Source organism: Hydra vulgaris, chromosome 10 (assembly GCF_038396675.1).
Source record: "Hydra vulgaris chromosome 10, alternate assembly HydraT2T_AEP".
NCBI lineage: Eukaryota > Metazoa > Cnidaria > Hydrozoa > Anthoathecata > Hydridae > Hydra > Hydra vulgaris.
Genome location: NC_088929.1, coordinates 10,112,035 through 10,133,961, shown reverse-complemented (window position 1 = coordinate 10,133,961; position 21,927 = coordinate 10,112,035). Strand labels below are relative to the sequence as shown.

Here is a 21,927-nt window from a genome sequence, read left to right as displayed (position 1 = left end):
CTTCCTGGTTGCAAAACAACTACAGTTATTACATAATTAATTATAACAATTCCCAACTTTCTGTGAAATATTTTTGCTATAATCTAAATTTATTGATATTTAGACATTCTTCCTGATGAACCTACTGATAGTGACACAACTTCTTGAAGAAAATTAGATTTACTAATTTATATATGATATATATATATATATATATAAGATTAAATAAAATCAGAACAATATAAATTAGTCAATTATGTCCAACCAAAATAAATAATTTCATAATGCTTGTATTAACTACTATAAGTTTCATGGTTACAACCATCATCAGGTTATAAAAACATAGTGTAAAAAATATACCTAAAAAAAATATACTGTTTGTCTTAAAAATATATCTAAAATTTTAACATGCATTATTTTTTCAAATAGCTTTTTTAATGACTTAATTTTTCATTATTATTATTTTTTTTCAAAAATGACAGTATAGGTTTATTTGTTGGCGTCAATCTTAAGGTTAATGATTATCTGAATATTTTCATGGTGACATTTTGATACGATTTCAGATTATACATTTAAGAGTTCTTCTGGATTTTTGCACAAAATTAAGTTTCCTGTGGAAGCAAAGAAAACATTTTTTTCATAAACTGATGTAAGTTTAACTCAAACCAAACCTGATAAAATTTATATAGGTACCTCAGAAGGGAAGAAGAAAAAAAGATGGTCAAACCATAAACAGTCTTTTAAAAACAAAAAACCTCCAAAATTCTACTAATCTATCGAAATATTATTTTTCATTTGATTTTGGGAAAATAAAGAAAATATAAATATAGCACCAACCCTAACATAATCAATAAATAAAAAGTCATAACTTATTACAAATTTATAGAAAAAATGTTTACTTTGCTTCCGTAAGAAACTTGAAATAGTAAAAACAAGCATTGTAAAATTGTTAATTTTTATTTTACATAATTCACAAATTTATATATATATATATATATATATATATATATATATATATATATATATATATATATATATATATATATATATATATATATATATATATATATATATATATATATATAAATTTATAATTGCTCTGTTCTTTTAAGAACATTGAGCACTCTATTTTGCAGAATACATTTTAAAATTGTTTATATATTATATACATATATATATATATAAATATATATATATATATATTTATATTTATATATATGTATACATGTATACATATATATATATATGTATACATATATATAAATATATATAAATATGTATAAATATATACATGGTATTCGGCAATGCCAACCTATCTGCCGACCTAGAAGTGTTTAAGAAGAAATCACTAGAAGAGGTCAGCAAGAAACCACCAACCTCATCCTTTTGTTTATGGTAAAACCGTTTTTTTGATAGAAAGATTTCACCAAAGAAACTGCCAACCTCTAATAGATTAAGGTTGGCAAATTAATGCTACCTAATTTATCCTAATTCCAAGGACTGTACATATACATAAATATGTAGATATTTATGTAAATTTGTGAATTATATTAAATAAAAACACATACATAATGAATAAAAATTTATACATATTTATAGTAAAAAAAACTAAAAAAAACAAAACCTTCGTAAAATGATAAAAATCAAATTGCCATTAACAAATAACAATAACCTAAAGAAGATGGTGTTGTAGGTTGAATAATGTCCTCTACAATTGATTTGAAATTATCTGATTTCACCTTTGGAGAATTTGTAGTTGACTCAGAATGCTGTAGAGAAGATGTTAAATTGTATGTATTCAAGATGTCATTATGAATTTCAGATATTTCTGAACCAGACAAAAAACCATTACCATCATCATTGTTTTTATCAGATTTAATTATACCGCCAAAAAAACGTTTAGATGAAAGAGTTGAAACAGTTGTACTTATAGCAGCAACTTGACTAGATGATAATAATGAATTTAATTTATTCAGAGAAGAACTTGATTTTTTAAATAGGCTTGCTAAACTATCTTCTGTGGTACTAACATTATCTGTTGATGGCATAAAAAATTCAATATTTTCACTCACTGAACCAGAAGTCTCGGAGAAAACAACTTTTTCTGTAGAAACTAGTGGTTCAATAATTGAAGAAGAGACATCATTCACAGTCAAATCATTTGGCAGTGAAGAACTTGATTCTGTAACTATTTCTGTGGATTCTTTTATAGAGTTAACCTCATCAGTTAAAGCAAACTCAGACAGCTTATTTGTTGAATCAAAACCTTTTGATAAAACACTAAAAGCAATCTCTTCTGTAGTAGCTATTGGTTCAATAGTTGAAGATAAGACATTATTCCCAGTCGAAACATTTGGCAGCAAAGAACTTGACTCTGCGACTATTTCTGTAGATACTTTTATAAAGTTCACCTCATCAGTGAAAGATAACTCAATCACCTTATCTGCTGAATCATAACCTGTTGAAGAAACACTAAAAGCAATCTCTTCTGTAGTAGCTAGTGGATCAATAGTTGAAGATAAAACATCAATTGTAGTCAAATCATTTGGCAGTGAAGAACTTGATTCAGTAACTATGTTTGCAGAATCTTTTATTGAGTTAACCTCATCAGTTGATGACATAGACAACTCAATCACCCCATTAGTTGAATCATAACCTTTTGACGAAACACTGACAGCAACCTCTTCTGTAGTAGATATTGGTTCAATAGTTGAAGACAAAATATCATTTGGTGTCAAATCATTTCGCAGTAAAGAACTTGATTCTGTAACTATTTCTGTTGAATCTTTTATAGAGTTAACCTCATCAGTTGAAGACATAGATAACTCCATCACCTTATCTATTGGATCATAACCATTTGATGAAACGCTAAAAGCAACCTTTTCTGTAGTAGCTATTGGTTCAATAGTTGAAGATAAGACATTATTCCCAGTCGAAACATTTGGCAGCAAAGAACTTGACTCTGCGACTATTTCTGTAGATACTTTTATAAAGTTCACCTCATCAGTGAAAGATAACTCAATCACCTTATCTGCTGAATCATAACCTGTTGAAGAAACACTAAAAGCAATCTCTTCTGTAGTAGCTAGTGGATTAATAGTTGAAGATAAAACATCAATTGTAGTCAAATCATTTGGCAATGAAGAACTTGATTCAGTAACTATGTTTGCAGAATCTTTCATTGAGTTAACCTCATCAGTTGATGACATAGATAACTCAATCACTTCATTAGTTGAATCATAACCTTTTGGCGAAACGCTAAAAGCAACTACTTCTGCAGTAGCTAGAGGTTCAATAGTTGAAGATAAGACATCATTTCCAATCAAATTATTTGGCAGTGAAGAACTTGATTCTGTGACTATTTCTGTGGATACTTTTATTAAGTTCACCTCATCAGTGAAAGATAACTCAGTCACCTTATCTGTTGAATCAAAACCTTTTGACGAAACACTAAAAGCAATCTCTTCTGTAGCAGCTAATGGTTCAATAGTTGAAGGTAGGACATTATTTACAGTCAAATCATTTGGCAGTGAAGAACTTGATTCGGTAACTATGTCTGCAGCATCTTTCATTGATTTAACCTCATCAGTTGAAGACATAGATAACTCAATTACCCCATTAGTTGAATCATAACCTTTTGGTGAAACGCTTAAAGCAACTACTTCTGTAGTAGCTAGAGGTTCAATAGTTGAAGATAAGAAATCATTTCCAATCAAATTATTTGGGAGTGAAGAACTTGATTCTGTGACTATTTCTGTGGATTCTTTAATAAAACTAACCTCATCAGTTGAGGACATAGAAAACTCAATCACCCCAATAGCCGAATCATAACCTTTTGACGAAACACTGACAGCAACCTCTTCAGTAATAGCTTTTGGTTCAATAGTTGAAGATAAGACATTATTCACAGTCAAATCATTTGGCAGTGAAGAACTTGATTCTGTAACTATGTCTCTAGAATCTTTCATTGAGTTAACTTCATCAGTTGAAGACATGGATAACTCTATCACCTTATCTGTTGAATCATAACCTTTTGACGAAACACTAAAAGCAACCTGTTCTGTAGTAGCTATTGGTTCAATAGTTGAAGATAAAACATCATTTACAGTCAAATCTTTTGGCATTAAAGAACTTGATTCTGTAACAATTTCTGTAGAATCAATTATAGAGTTAACTTTATCAGTTAAAGAAAACTCAGTCACCATATCTGTTGAAACGTATTCTATTGATGAAACGCTAAAAGCAACCTCTTTTGTAGTAGCCATTGGTTCAAAAGTTGAAGATAAGACATCATTCACAGTCAAATCATTTGGCAGTGAAGAACTTGATTCTGTAACTATGTCAGTAGAAACTTTCATTGGTTTAACCTCATCAGTTAAAGATAACTCAATCACCTTATCTGTTGAATCATAACCTGTTGAAGAAACACTTAAAGCAATCTCTTCTGTAGTAGCTACTGGTTCAATAGTTGAATATAAGGCATCATTCGCTGTCAAATCATTTGGCAGTAAAGAACTTGGCTCTGTAACTATTTCTGCAAAATGTTTTATAGAGTTAATCTCATCAGTTAAAGACATAGACAACTCAATCACCCCATTAGTTGAGTCATAACCTTTTGACAAAACGCTAAAAGCAACTACTTCTGTAGTAGCTAGAGGTTCAATAGTTGAAGATAAGACATCATTCCCAATCAAATCATTTGGCAGTGAAGAACTTGATTCTGTAACTATTTCTGTAGAATCTTTTATAGAGTTAACTTTATCGGTTAAAGATAACTCATTCGCCTTATCTGTTGAATCGCATTCTTTTGATGATACACTTAAAGCAACCTCTTTTATAGAAAGCAATGGTTTAATAGTTGAAGATAAGACATCATTCGCAGTCAAATCATTTGGCAGTGAAGAACTTAATTCTGTAACTATTTCTGTGGATTCTTTTATAGAGTTAACCTCATCAGTTAAAGATAACTCAATCACCTTATCTGTTGAATCATAACCTGTTGAAGAAACACTTAAAGCAATCTCTTCTGTAATAGTTATTGGTTCAATAGTCGAAAACAAAATATTATTCACAGTCGAATCACTTCGCAGTAAAGAACTTGATTCTGTAACTATTTCTGTTGAATCTTTTATAGTGTTAACCTCATCAGTTGAAGACATAGATAACTTCATCACCTTATTTGTTGAATTATAACCTTTTGACAAAACACTAAAAGCAACATGTTCTGTAGTAGCTATAGGTTCAATAGTTGAAGATAAGACATCATTTGCAGTCAAATCTTTTGGCAGTAAAGAACTTGATTCTGTGACAATTTCTGTCAAATCATTTGGCAGTGAAGAACCTAATTCTGTAACTATGTCTGCAGAATCTTTTATTGATTTAACCTCATCAGTTAAAGATAACTCAATCACCTTATCTGTTGAATCATAACCTGTTGAAGAAACACTAAAAGCAATCTCTTCTGTAGTAGCTAGTGGATCAATAGTTGAAGATAAAACATCAATTGTAGTCAAATCATTTGGCAGTGAAGAACTTGATTCAGTAACTATGTTTGCAGAATCTTTTATTGAGTTAACCTCATCAGTTGATGACATAGACAACTCAATCACCCCATTAGTTGAATCATAACCTTTTGACGAAACACTGACAGCAACCTCTTCTGTAGTAGATATTGGTTCAATAGTTGAAGACAAAATATCATTTGGTGTCAAATCATTTCGCAGTAAAGAACTTGATTCTGTAACTATTTCTGTTGAATCTTTTATAGAGTTAACCTCATCAGTTGAAGACATAGATAACTCCATCACCTTATCTATTGGATCATAACCATTTGATGAAACGCTAAAAGCAACCTTTTCTGTAGTAGCTATTGGTTCAATAGTTGAAGATAAGACATCATTTGCAGTCAAATCTTTTGGCAGTAAAGAACTTGATTCTGTAACAATTTCTGTAGAATCTTTTAAAGAGTTAACTTTATCAGTTAAAGATAACTCAGTCACCATATCTGTTGAAATGTATTCTTTTGATGAAACACTAAAAGCAACCTCTTTTGTAGTAGCCATTGGTTCAATAGTTGAAGATAAGACATCATTCGTAGTCAAATCATTTGGCAGTGAAGAGCGTGATTCTGTAATTATGTCTGCAGAGTCTTTTATTGAGTTAACCTCATCAGTTGAAGACATAGATAACTCAATCTCCCCAATAGTTAAATCGTAACCTTTTGATGAAACACTGAAAACAACCTCTTTTGTAGTAGCCATTGGTTCAATAGTTGAAGATAAGACATCATTCACAGTCAAATCATTTGGCAGCAAAGAACTTAATTCTGTAACTATTTCTGTAGATTCTTTTATAGAGTTAACCTCATCAGTTAAAGCCAACCCAATCATCTTATCTGTTGAGCCATAACCTTTTGACGAAACACTAAAAGCAATCTTTTCTGTAGTAGCTATTGGTTCAATAGTTGAAGACAAGACATCATTTGCAGTCAAATGATTTGGCAGTGAAGAACTTGATTCTGTAACTATTTCTGTTGAATCTTTTATAGAGTTAACCTCATCAGTTGAAGACATAGATAACTCCATCACCTTATCTGTTGAATCATAACGTTTTGAAGAAACACTAAAAGCAACCTTTTCTGTAGTAGCTATTGGTTCAATAGTTGAAGATAAGACATCATTTGCAGTCAAGTCATTTGGCAGTAAAGAACTTGATTCTGTAACTATTTCTGTAGAATTTTTTATAGAGTTAACTTTATCGGTTAAAGATAACTCAGTCACCTTATCTGTTGAATCATAACCTTTTGACGAAACACTAAAAGCAACCTTTTCTGTAGTAGCAATTGGTTCATTAGTTGAAGACAAGACATCATCTGCAGTCAAATCATTTGGCAGTGAAGAACGTGATTCTGTAACTTTTTCTGTTGAATCTTTTATAGAGTTAACCTCATCAGTTGAATACATAGATAACTCAATCACCCCATTAGTTGAATCATAACCTTTTGGCAAAACGCTAAAAGTAGCTACTTCTGTAGTAGCTAGAGGTTCAATAGTTGAAGATAAGACATCATTCGCAGTCAAATCATTTGGAAGTGAAGAACTTGATTCTGTAACTATGTTTGCAGAACCTCTTATATAGTTAACTTCATTAGTTGAAGACACAGATAACTCAATCAACTTATTGGTTGAACCATAATTTTTTGATGGAACGCTAGAAATAATTTCTTCTGATGAAGCTACTGGGTCAACAGTTGAAAATAAATCATTATTTATAGTCATTTCATTATGATTTGATAAAGTCAATTCTGTATGTATATATTTTTTTGATGATAAGTCATCAGATGTTTCTTCTGTTAAAAATGTTTGACCTGTGAATGCTGTTTGGTCATTGGTAGTCTGAATAGTAGTTGCTATTTGATGTGTATTTAATGCAACATTTTGTTTTTTTAATTCTATCATTTTATTATTACATTCATTCATACACAATTCAACACTTTCAAAATTATTTGCATTTCCACCACACCCTCCATAAAAAAAATCTTCACATAACATCTTCTCAGGATTGTAAAAGTATTTAATAGTGTTATCAGTACAGGACCCAGAAGCAGGAGGCATCTCACAAAAAGACATATACCCTATAAAAATAAAAATACATAACTATTTTCAGTATTATCAATATTTTGATTGTCGTTATTAGTAAACAAGTTTTAGTTCTGAATATAATAAACTTATAAATTTATATAAATACAATTATTTATATAAATATAGTAGTAAAAACAATTCAAAATAAATAAAAATAATAAATATTCATTTTTTAAAAATAAAAATATTTTATAAAATTAAAATTACTGAGATATTATAATAAAAATAAGAAGTATAAAGCAAATAAATAAATATAACAAATAATTAATAGATCTATACACTGAATAAAATACAAAGAATAGAACACATCATTACAAAAAACTTTATATAAAAAGACATACTTGGACACCCTTGAAAATCATTTCCTAATGCTGGTGTTATGCCATCTTCACAACATCCAAATTTATTTGCACATTCTATCAATGGTCCAGCAAGAACATTAAAGTCATCTGAGGTAATGACTAAAGTTTAGAATGGTTTTAATAAATAAAAAAAATTAAATGAACATTATCAAGTAACTTACGAGTAAAATAAATTAAAACAAGTATGTTGTATGCAAAATAAGATTAACAATATATTGATAATGAATTGTGTTTTTTTTTATTGATTTAATGTTTAATTGGGTTAGGATAATTAAAAAGTATATATATTAGGGTGGTTCTTGTTCATAAAAAAAAAGTTTTTAATTTTTCTAATGGGGCACCTTCCTAAATGGTTAACTTTTATGAAAAAAGAAATTATACTGAAAATTTTATTTAAAAAATATTTTAGGGGTCCCTACCACAGAACCAAAAGCTTATTTACCCAGCACAATACGAATGATTAGGACAAATAGTATCAGTCACTGAAAACAGAATCGCTTTATTGAAGCTCATTCAAAAAACTATTACATATTGTAATTATTATTGTCCTTCTGAATTGAGACTGTCAAAGTGAGAAAAACTGTCTAGTTAGTCCATTGTTAGGGTACCACTTGATCAAGAAGTCGCTGGTGGTACTTTACCAATTAAGAGAAGGAACTGTTTCTGCTCCTGATCGTTTGTGTGCAGCTTGTTATATGCGTCTATTAAGGCAACTCCACATTATACAATGTTATTTACAACTCTCATACATACTATCAACTGATTGCCAGCATCTGCAGACCAGAGCTTCACATCTTTGTTGAGGAAAGTTGACAAAGTTTCCTGAGTTCTTGGAGCTCACCAGTATAGGATTAACAGTTATCCTCTTTAAAGGGTGTTCTGCACTGGCTGTTTGCAAGGCACTGACCATCAAATGTTTGGTGTCATTGGAGACTTATCCGTCAAAGAAAGCTAGTATAATCAGTTCCTCTAACCACAAATGTCCAAAAACTTTTTTTATTGCAATCTGAGAGACTGCTTTGTTCGAGGCCTTGTTAAATTAATGTCCTGAACTGGTGACTTTTCAAGTCATTGAATTGTTTGTTAATAGAATATAGAATATGGAAAAACAACAATACATTACCAAGAACTTGATAAGGTATAGCACCAATAAATAAAATACACAATTCTGTGCATAAATGAAAAGTTCAATAATAACATTAATATGGTACTAAGGCAATTGACAGGAATTAACAATTTAAAATGGATTTCGCACAGCAGATCTGTCATTCTGTGTGTTTTATTATAACTTATTATTAAATCAGTATAATTGGACATATTAACATTTAAGCAAAAATAAACAAAGAAAGTACTTTTATTCCAGTATCCATGAGGTCCATTGTTAAAGAACTTTCCCTGAGGGAGTCAGTAGTTGATACTAGGCACTAACTCAAATTAATGAAATATTGCTTTTAAATTGTGCAATTGTCTGTTAATGTTTGATTACAAATGGCTAACAGCTGTCATTTATCAAAATATTAATAAAATATAAAGGCAGTATGGTGTGTAGTGAAAGAGTTCACCAACATAACAACTAGTGAAAGTCACTAGTTGTTATGTTGGTTCCACAGCCACAAAACCCCGCATGATACTTAACTAATATATGTGGTAGGGTCCTCTAATTGGTTTCAGATTTAGCTAAGTTTCTTTGTGAATTTATTATGTTTATAAACAAAAAAAGGGTGCCCTATACAAAAATCATTCTTTGAAAATTAAGGACCACACTAATATATAGATACTTTAATTTGTTTAAATTTAAACATTCAAATATTATAGAAAACATTTTAAAGTGGTAACTATCATTATAATTACTTCATTAATGAATTTGAGATTTGGACTTACATTTTTTTTTATATTTAAATAAATTATTTTAAGAAATACTGCAATATTTATGAAGCAAACAAAAAGATTTACAACAACTTTAATTTTTCCTTAAGGAATAGAGAAAATATAAAAAAAACTGTTTATAAAGGTTGAAACACTTATTAATAAATAAAAGTTGTATACATTTAAAAATTAGGAACCATCAAAACTTTCATTAAAAAAGAGAAAATAATGTTCATTTTCTAAAAAGCAAACATAGACAATTTATGAAAATATATGCAAAAATGTGCAAAACTACACTAAAAAATTATCCATAATTACTCTAACCCTAATAGCAGTTGTTTATGTAATATATGTTATAAACTTATATGCAGTAATACATGAACACATTATATAGTTGTAAACTTATATATATATAGAAATACATGAATGTATTACATAATCATAAACTTATATGTAAAAAAAAAAAATTACTTTTGTTTGTTTCTTTTACATTCATATCAATTCCAAGCTAGGAAAAAAAAATTAAGAAATACATTTTTATTATTATTATTTATTATTGTTATTACTTATTGTTATTTTTATTACTATAATATAAAAAATGATAAATGTATAACAATTGCAAAAACTTACCTCAGCTAGCTGTGTTGTAGAAACTTTAGTTGGTGTCAGCTCTAAACAAAAACAAAATATTGGTTAAAACTTAATTTTAAAAATAATAACAATGTCATTATAAAAATAGTAATAATTGTAAATAAAAGAAATAAAATTGTTTTTAACAATTTATTATATATAGACAATAACAATTTATTAAGAAAAAAGAAAACAATTTATCAATAATAAAACAATTAATAGCAATGAAAACCTTCTAAGCATTTCTCTTCACATTCATTTAAATCAGCAAAGTTATTACCATTACCACGACAACCTCCATAAACAAATAATTCACAAGTGTTTGTTTCTTGATTATAGAAATATCTAGGAAAATAGCCATAACACTCTCCAACAACTTTGGGCATGGAACACACTGAGCTATATACTAATGAACAAATCATAAATATAATAAAATTTAATTAAATAAATTCAAAATTATTTACAATTTCAACATGCTTTAAACTTTTGCATGAAATACAGCTTGAAAATAATAAAAGTATAAAGCAAAAATAGTTTGTAACTATCAATTCAAATAGTAACTTGTCTAAAACTTACATGGACACATATAACTATCAGGACCTTTGGCAGGGGATATGTAGTCAGAACAACAACCAAATGGGCTAGAACATCCTCTTCTCACTGGCTCATGTTTAACAACAGATACTTCTAAAAATTTAAAAGCTGAAGTCAAAAAAAAAGTAAAATTTTAAAACAAACATGTATGTGTGTATGTTCATGTGTATTAAATCTTTCATATTAACGTTTTATAGTCTTATGTCTTAAGATTATGTCTTTTATTCATCAAACATTTATGTCTTAAGATGGCTGAAAGTTAAACTAATAAACAAAACAAAAAAGATGAAAAGTTTTCCCTTTAGCATTGTGTAATTTATGGACGATCCTTTTGTGGCCCTAAATGCAAAATCCAAAATAACTTTTTTTTCTATAAAATGATAACTATCTTTAAAATTTTTATATTTTTATTTAAATGTTATTTTTAAACTTTATGTTTTTTTTTTGGCATTTAGGGTCACATTGCAAAATTTCCCCAAACCTATTTACATTTTCGAAAAAATTAATTTTTAATTACTTGTGAGTTACTTGTGAGAACCAATAAAATGTTTTAAGAATATTTGAGCCTGGATATGAGAAGTTCAACATTAGACTTAGTGAAACCAAAGTAAGTAAAACCAAGGTTTTATTATATATAAGATTAACTTTCTGGTTAAGGCGGTATGGGTTCATCTCTTCAATTACACCTGCGTAACTGTAATTTATATCTCCAATATGGCAGATCTTTTCTAAGGGGAGTGGTAACAGGTAGCTCAGGACTATGCAATAGGGGGAAATTGAAAAAGGAATGTCTAATTTTTAGATTTGATAGAACATCTTGCTTCCACAAAACATTTTTGAAAATTTATTGACCTTGTCTTCGTAAACTGTCCACAAAAAAAGCAATACGCATTTGAAGAGATAAATATTTGAGAATAAAAAAATAGATAACTAATATATAATGAATAAATCAATCAAATAATATCATATAATATAACTATTATATAATATAGTAGGAAAATATATTATATATTGATGGAGTATATTGAAAGATAAATATTTGAGGAGAAAAATATAATAACTAAACCAAATATTTAAAAAAAAGCAAGAGGTGAAATCATAATTAATAATTTACACCTTTACAAAAGCCACATGATTTCCTACAATATTCTGTCATGTAACGCTTTAATCGAAAACAAAATCCAGGAACTATTGCAAATCTGTGACAATCATTACTCTTATCTTCACAGGCAACTAAGAAAATATAAAAAAAAAGCTTTATTTTAGTAACAGCTAGAAAATAAGTAAAATTTAAAACTCTTTAAAGTTTTTTAATTAGTTGGAAAGTGAATAATTGAATATTTAAACAATTATTAGAACTGTGTTTTAATATATGTATATTTATGCATATATGTATGTGTAATGGAAGTTTATGTCAGCCTAGGGCCTAATTTTTTCAACACCCCAGACTTGCCGAAAAATGGTGAAAATGATATGATCACATCTCTATACTAATTACTTTACAATAACATAGGTTAACATATGTATTATTATAATGTATATAATATAATATAATAAGCATATACAAGTAATAATATAATAAATAATATATATTAATACAATGACTTAAATTATAAAGGTCACGATGTAGTAAGGTTTAAAAAATAGTGACCCTAGGAACAATGAGCTTTTTTGAAAAATGTCATCTGTTAACAAATCCCAATCAAGAGGAAACTTATTGAACATTGCATCGATAGTAAAACAATCTAAGATACCAGCAGCAAAAATTTAGTTTAGACCATAAAACAAACAAAAAAATTATAACTTGGCGTAGCAACGCTCTCTGAGAATCAAAATAGAATTAGAAAATAAAATTTTTAATAACTAATTACCTGACTAAGAAGCATAATTTAAAAACTTAGAGTTTTCAAAAAAAAGTGGGGTGGCCCTAAGTACAAGGAGGCTCTAGGCACACACTTCCCTTATATGTATGTGTGTGTGTGTGTGTATATATATATATATACATATATATATATATATATATATATATATATATATATATATATATATATATATATACATATATATATATATATGTATATATATATATATATATATATATATATATATATATATATATATATATATATATATATATATATATATATATATATGTATATATATATATATATATATATATATATATATACTTGCATTTATTTAAAATACTTTAAATAAATACATATATATATATATATGTATATATATATATATATATATATATATATATATATATATATATATATATATATATATATATGTATATATATATATATATATATATATACTTGCATTTATTTAAAATACTTTAAATAAATACTTATAGATTTCTTTTAAATAAATTGTTCATTTACAAACACTTTAAATACTAAATTTTCTAATAAATTTACCTGCAGAACAATCTGGTTGTTTTCCTTTTAACCTTGTTCCTTTGAGCTCAATTCCATCTTTATTTACACACCAACATTGATCCAAAGTGTCCCAACATTGGATAGGATTAAAGTGACCCTGTTTATCACATTGAGGTTGAAACGAAAAAATCTGCTGAGCTATAGACCTGAGGTGTTCACATTTTGAAACCAAACCTACAAATAAGTACAATTATACATACATACATACATACATACATACATACATACATACATACATACATACATACATACATACATATATATATATATATACATATATATATATACATATATATATATATATATATATATATATATATATATATATATATATATATATATATATATATATATATATATATATATATATATATGTATATATTTATATAAGTACCTATACATTTATGAAAAACATTTTTTTAACTTAAAATTATTTAAAAAGATGCTACTGCAGTGATTAAAGAAAGTATAAAATATTTGCATGAAACAACACCTCTCTCACCATAACTTTGATTCAGATAATTACCTGGACACTAGTATTATCAACAAAAAAAGTAGATCAATCTAGGTCTTGTAGTAAATAGTAAAGTAAATTTTTTTATTTATTGCAAATATAATTGTAATAAATTATTATTACTATAAAAACTCAAAAAATGACCCCATGCTAATATAAGATGTAACGCTCAAACTTGAATTTCATTCAAAAAGAAAAATAATTTTCTTTAGGTTTTTTTTTTACAGATAAAAAGTGGGCTACTGTTTTGGCTGTTGTATGTACTAATATTTGGTACTAGCGAAAAGTAATATTAAATTTTAGGCTTAAAGTTGTTGTACAAAGAAATAGCAAAAAAATTTCTATAAATTTTGCAGTTAATAGTACATTAATAACCATTTTTATAGTTTGCGCCAACTTACCCTGAGGTGGGGTAAGTTGGCTAACTTTTTTTTTGAGGCCCGAGGGCCCGAAGAAAATTTTTTTAATAATAAATGTAAGTTAAAAATGTTACCTAAATTCATACTTTTTAAGACTGCGCTTTAATATTTACAAAAAATTTTGCCGTTAGGGCTACAGAGCTTAAAGAGTAAAAGTGGAGGCAACTAGCCCCGGTCTCCCCTATCTATATATGAAATTATAAACACTTACGAGAACATCCTTTTTGATTTGGTCCCTTTGCAAATGTAATTTGATCATCACAACAGCCAAACAACGACACTTGACAACTTTTAATGACATCTAAGGAAAAAAAATTATGCATAGAATACTTGAATTTTCTTTTCATATTGTTAAAAAAATAAAGTACCAAGAAAAAAAAAGTAAAAAAGCGGTAGTTTTTTATATTTTAGAGATTTATCTCAATCATTCACTATGTTACTATTACTGTGGTTAATTGTTTTCCTTTTTTTTTCTATTTTCTTTTTCATCTATTATTTATCTATTTTCTATCTAATGTTTTAGCTAAAGAGTTTAAATAAAATTAAATAAAAAAACAATGATGACAGAAAACTGAAAATGATGACAGAAAACTGACAATGATGATAAAAAACTGACAATGATAATAAAAAACTGACAATGATGACAAAAAACTGACAATAATGACAAAAATCTAAAATTGATGACCAAAAAAAAAAAAATGATCTAAGGTAACTTCTGAACTTTAGTAAAAGATTGATTTCAAAGAAGTTCAATTCTTTTTGGAAATTTATTACTTTTCATTTTAATTATTAAATTAATAGTCAAATTTTTTTTTAATTTCCTCTAAATTTATAACAAATCACATTGTGTTTTAAATAATAACTTATTTACAGTGTGTTATAAATAGTTGCCAGTTTTTCAAACGATCTTTAGTTTATGTCAAAATAAATTTACAGTTTATCATAATAAGTCATATTTAATACTGTCATAAAATTCATATTTAATGTTATGTCATAATTAAGGTTATATTTAATTTCATGTCATAATTAAGGCATATTTAATATTGAGTCATTAATAAATCATACATAATATAATGTCTTCAAAAAGTCATATTTAATATCATAATTAAATCATATCTAATATTATTTTAAAATTAAGTCATGTTTAATTTAATGTCATATTTAATTTAATATCATGAATAAATCATATTTAATATTTCATAACTACTTCAAATTTAATATTATATCATATGTATTCTTAACCTTATTTATCATTCACAATGATAAATAAATGTTTACCCACAGCTACTGTGTTTTGCCAGAATAGTGGAAAAAGTTGGCAAAACACTCGCTCAGCTGTGCAACAAATTATTAAATAAGTAAAATTTTTAATATGTTCAAGAGATTTTAATTTAACATTCAAGAGTTTTCTGGTGGAATAGTTCACCATTCATCATTCTGGTGGAATAATTCACCATTCACCAATCTGGTGTAATAGTTCACCATTCATCATTAAATAAGATTTTAGTTTTTTCTTATAAATAGTTGTGTTCTTTTCGTCACGGATGATATTCGGAAGTGTATAATAAAGTTTAGGACCATTTATTATGATATTAAAATAAAAAACATTACTTGAGCATCCTTGATGATGAAAACCTTGTGCAGCTGTTTTATTATCAGGGCAGCAACCATATTCTTTACTACGACAATCTTCAACTAGAATCAAACATTTTTTTATAATAATAAAATCAAGAATGCATTAGAAATAAAAATTTAATAAATTAAATAAGAAGATTTAATAAATTAAAACAATTAACTATAATCAATAAAATATATTTCTTACGTAAAATTTCACAGTTAGGTTTATTTGGAAAATAACTTCGTGTTCCAAACATTTCTTCTCCATTTTTGTTTACACACCAACATAAACCCACAAAAGGCCAACATTGCAGTGGTTTATATGCACCATTTAGATCACAATCAACAACAAATTTGTTTAAATTTTTGTTTTCAATAATTCTTTGACGTTCTTTAAAACATTGTGATAGTTGATCATTTGTCTGAGTAGTGTCTATAAGAAACAAAGTTTCTATATAAAAAAAATGAAGCATAAATGAATCAGTATTTTTTAAGAGGGTGGATTTGCTCAGAATGTATATATTACTCATTTGCATTTATTTATATATATATATATATATATATATATATATATATATATATATATATATATATATATATATATATATATATATATATATATAAATGTATATTCTTAAATTTTGACTGATGATTGCCAATATTTTTTTGGCTGATGATTGCCGATAGGCATGAAACTTTAAGTTCCATTAAAAGTTGTTTTTTCTAAAATTTAAGTATAAAATGCTCTGTTTTTGAAAAAAAAAAATATTTTCTTAAATATTGAGCACTCTACAACGATCAAGAGTTTAGTGTTTTTAACACTAAACCATACAACAACAATATAAATGTATATATATATATATATATATATATATATATATATATATATATATATATATATATATATATATATATATATATATATATATATATATATATATATATATATATATATATATATATATATATATATATATATATCAATATTTATTTGTGTGTATATATATATATACAAGTACATATATATATATGTGTATATGTATATACATATTTGTGTGTGTATGTATATATATATATATATATATAAATATATATATATATATATATATATATATATATATATATATATATATATATATATATATATATATATATATATATATATATATACACACACAAATGCCAGTGTGGCTGGCATATTAAATTAAAATCAGCCACCAAAAAAAGTAAATCTTAATATAAAATTAAATATATATATAATCACTAGCACACAGAAAATTTTTAAAATATTATTTAACACTTACTACATAGTACTTGCTGACCATTTACATAAAAATTTGCTTCACATGTACCACACAAATTAACATGACATTCTGCATTTGGATAACTATTACACTTATGTGCCTTGCAAGGGTTATTGGAACAAGTAACCAACGGAACATCTGATGTACAGTTATCATCAAACTTTATTTCTAAATTAATATAAAAATATAAATAGATAGTATATGATAGATAGGTTGTCAAAACTACTAAAAAAAAATGCAATACAATAAGAAATTACCGTTTGTTTTTGGGCTAATATGGGGTGGAGAATTTGTTTGAACTAAAGAAAATATATTTTATCTATATATATATGTAAATATGTTTGTGTATAAAAGATTTTTAATTTACAGTAATTTTAAATTAATCAACAATAAAAAAATATTTTTAGCTTACAATCATAACAATCCACTTTATTTCCTTCAAAATAGTATACTGGCTCACACTTCCCACACAAATTTAAGTGGCACTCAGCATTAGGAAAATTAGGACAAGATGCAAAATCACAATAATTTTTTTCACAGCTTACTAAAGGTATACTTGGATGACAATTGTCTTCAAATACAATGTTACCTTAAAAAAAAAGCATATATATATATATATATATATATATATATATATATATATATATATATATATATATATACACACATATATACACATATATATACATATAACAAATTATTTATAATGAAAACCTTTTCCATTGACTTGTGATAGTAAATCTCTTCTAAATCGTTTTTCTAAATAAAATATAACAATAAGCAAAACAAAAAATTACAAATAGTATACTGGCTAACATGTACAACACAAATTTTTACAAATGTTTACAGACTTTTTCATTACACAGAGAGAAAAAAAAGAGGTTTATAAGTCCTGGAATTTATCAATATTAAACTCAGAATCCTGGCTATTTTATATAACCCAGAGTTTAGGTAAAAATAACAAATACTTGACTCTATATCTGAGTAACTTTAGGGACTTCCCAGCGCTATTTTCTCTAATAATTTTCTATCAAATTATTACTCTATATTGACTGTTTTTAATTTAAAAAAAATGTCAATAGAAAAATCAAATGTGATATCATGATTAAATCTATTTGACAGTAATCAATGAGGATTCCAACTCTTTACCATAAACAGGTTTTAAATTTTCTTGTTATATATTAAAATATATTATATCTAAAAGAAAATTTAAAAAGTAAATAAAATTTACCAATATATAATGAAGACTTTAAAAAGTTTATTAATTTTGTATTTAGTCGTCTTTCACCATCAGATGTAGCTAAATATATAAAACTTGGTAAATAAGAAAATAGAATTATAAAATACTAAAACTAAATTTTTCATAATAAACTTAATAACAATTAACGTTTATCAGTTAAATTTTTTTTTTTAAAGGACAATATTTTATAATATATATTTTTTGTATTTCAATAAATAGATTTTTAGTTTTTATATATTGTTTATAAAATGTCATCTATTAAAATTTTTAATCTAAATTGTAATTTGTAAGAAAATTTTGCAAAGCAATATTGTATACATTAATATATGTGTTTAGTTTGATATTTTATAAAAAATATAAAATCTGTTTTTTTTAGGTCAAGTTTTTCAATAATTATGTAATTTTAATGAACTATTCGTTATTTGGAAAGATTTTTATTTTACTTTTTTTTTAATACCACTTTATATTTAAATAAAAAATCACAAACATTTAAATATCTTATATTAATATAAAAATTAAAGTTGCAAACAATGACTTTTTTTTTACAACTTACATAAATTTTTTTTACAACTTTTTTGACATAAATTTATAGTTTACAACTTGAACTTTTTCTATTAGCACTTCTATTAGCAACACAAAAACATTTTAAAAATTATTATTATCACATTTTCAAAAATCTAATTCACTCCTAACAAGACTGTAAGCAACCAATATTAAGTTAGAAAACAATGAATAGAGTTAAAGAGCAAAATAAGGGTTAAGAGAAAACTTGAAAAGTCAAAGGTTGTATGAGTCAGGAAAACATGAAGATGGGAGAGAGTTTCAAAGGGTTGAAGTGCAAGGAAAAAAACTAGAAATATAAAAGTTTTTAGAGCATGCAGGGACAGATGTAGCAAGATGATGCAACTTTGCTGAATTATGAGTCAAGCCAAAATGAATTTTGGTTGATGGAACTAGAGATGATAGCTCTTTTAAGCATTGATGTTGATAGTATTTTAAGAAAACAGAAATGCAACTTCATGTTAATGGGAGAGAGGCTCATGCTACTCAAAGAATCAAGATATTTGAGAAGATTCAGCATAAACTAGAATTTTGAAATGTCATTTCTAGTTACAAAAGCTATACTTTTGACACAAAATAAAACTTTAAAAAAAATTCTTTCAGAAATTATCATTTCTGTTTCAATTTAATGAGACTGTTATTTATTTAATGTTTTTTGTCCTTAAGGGGAACTATCTTGACATCATCAACAAAAACATCACTAAATTCCTACAACACACACAGAAAGGCCTATTCTATAAAAGCAAATAACCTAATGACAACCATGTCTTCCCCATAGTCATACCTTACAATGAAAACAAATCAATAACATTATTCTACACAACTGGCACCTTACTTACAATGACCCAGAACTCTCTACACTGTTTCCGCCAGTGCCCACCCTTACACACACTTATATACTAACTGAAAAAAAAAAAAACTTTTTTTGTTGTTGGTTGTTTTACAAACAAATGTTTTTTGGATAATTTTTACTGTAGCTGTATTTAAAAATTTTAACTTTGTTTTTAATTGTGCTATCCTTCTGACCAAATTATCATATTAAAGAGTTGATTGAGATCCTAAACTGGTTTGAATCTTATTTGAACCATAGACTCTAAATTGTAACTTTAACTTTATTAGTTTAATTAAATAGTTTTAATAACTCATCTACTTACAATTTTGTTGATAAAACTAATTTGCTTATAACCAAAACTATGTTGACAAAGTTCCAAATAAAACCAAAGAGGCCATACCATCTTTTCTAAACTGGATAAGAGCTAATAAAAACTCACTTAATGTTAACAAAATCCAAATACTAGCCTTTAAAAACATATATCGAAAAATTATCAAGCAATTAAATTTTGCCTAACAATGGAGAAGCATCAACTCCAACAAAATCTGTAAGATATCTTGGAATTATGCTGAATATAAATCATACGAAATTAAATTGATCATTGATATGTATAGGCTATTTGACTTAAGAAAGGCTATTTGGCCAACATATCAACTTGAAACCAGTGACTAGCATTTATGATTCCATATTTGGTTCTCACTTGTTTCTTTGTTGCATGAATCATTATAGATTTTAAACTACATAACAGCATTGAACTTTGTGCTTTTGTATGGGATTACTTGCATGACAGACTTTCTGATTTGTAAGAAGAAGGCAATGAAAGCAATTGTTTCCATTGCCTTTTTCATACAAATCAGTACTGATTAGGGTAGTTTAAATAGAAGTGTTTGCTACTGCAGTAGCGAACACTGCTACCACCTTAGATTCTTATTATGCTAAAATACATTTGTTGAACACATTTAAACAAAAAGATACTACAAATATTTATTCACTATTGAATGAAACAATCTCCCTGATTCTATTAAAACTTAAAATTCAAATTTAAGATCCTCTTTTTTAAATAAAATAAAACAAAATGATCTACTTATTAACTATCATTATTATCTATTTATATTAAATATATTATTAAAACAATTTTTTTTTCTATTTCCTATTATTATACTTTATTCAATATTTTTGTCTTAACTCAATATTACAACACTTTAGTTACTACTACCAACCTTACTATTTTAACTATAGCTGTTAACAGTTTTAACATTTATTATGTATGTATGTGTGTATATATGTATGTATGTATGTATGTATGTATGTATGTATGTATGTATGTATGTATGTATGTATGTATGTATGTATGTATGTATGTATGTATGTATGTATGTATGAATGTATGGATGTATGTACATATATCCATATATATATATATCCATATATATATATATATCCATATATATATATATATATATATATATATATATATTTATATATATATATATATATATATATATAAATATATATATATATATATATATATATATATAAATATATATATATATATATATATATATATATATATATATATATATATATATATATATATATATATTTGTTGTTGTTTGACTGCTATTTTCTTTCTTTACAAGGTCTGCTTCGAAATAGTTTAATACTGCTGCATTTATTTCATCACAAAATAGTACTGTAATATTTTATACTGTATTGTAAACAGTACTTTAGTGTGAATTGATCAAAGAAGTCTTTTAGAGTTATTGTTTTAAATAATTAACAACATTTAAACAGTTTTTAAAATTTTTAGATACAATAAATTAATAATATTTATTTTAATAAATTGTTTTCTAAGTTAAAATTCGAAAATGTCTTTATTGAAAAAACATGTATTTGCTTACTTCTATCATGATTTATTA

At 26.1% G+C, this 21,927-nt stretch overlaps 1 protein-coding gene across 1 annotated transcript in view; it reads right to left on the bottom strand.

Annotated features, from left to right (window-relative positions):
• Positions 1-21,927, bottom strand: part of LOC101239976 (serine-rich adhesin for platelets) — a 36,839-nt gene that overhangs the window by 11,884 nt on the left and 3,028 nt on the right. The window contains exons 2-17 of the mRNA XM_065807227.1: positions 18,607-18,675; positions 18,090-18,134; positions 17,788-17,964; positions 17,633-17,674; positions 17,376-17,543; positions 16,277-16,504; positions 16,066-16,149; positions 14,666-14,755; positions 13,501-13,695; positions 12,188-12,304; positions 11,054-11,164; positions 10,710-10,883; positions 10,478-10,518; positions 10,319-10,355; positions 7,961-8,080; positions 1,652-7,612 (exon numbers count right to left, since the gene is read on the bottom strand). Of these exons, the coding sequence (XP_065663299.1) occupies positions 1,652-7,612; positions 7,961-8,080; positions 10,319-10,355; positions 10,478-10,518; positions 10,710-10,883; positions 11,054-11,164; positions 12,188-12,304; positions 13,501-13,695; positions 14,666-14,755; positions 16,066-16,149; positions 16,277-16,504; positions 17,376-17,543; positions 17,633-17,674; positions 17,788-17,964; positions 18,090-18,134; positions 18,607-18,675 (7,659 nt within the window). The remainder of the gene's footprint in view (positions 1-1,651; positions 7,613-7,960; positions 8,081-10,318; positions 10,356-10,477; positions 10,519-10,709; positions 10,884-11,053; positions 11,165-12,187; positions 12,305-13,500; positions 13,696-14,665; positions 14,756-16,065; positions 16,150-16,276; positions 16,505-17,375; positions 17,544-17,632; positions 17,675-17,787; positions 17,965-18,089; positions 18,135-18,606; positions 18,676-21,927) is intronic.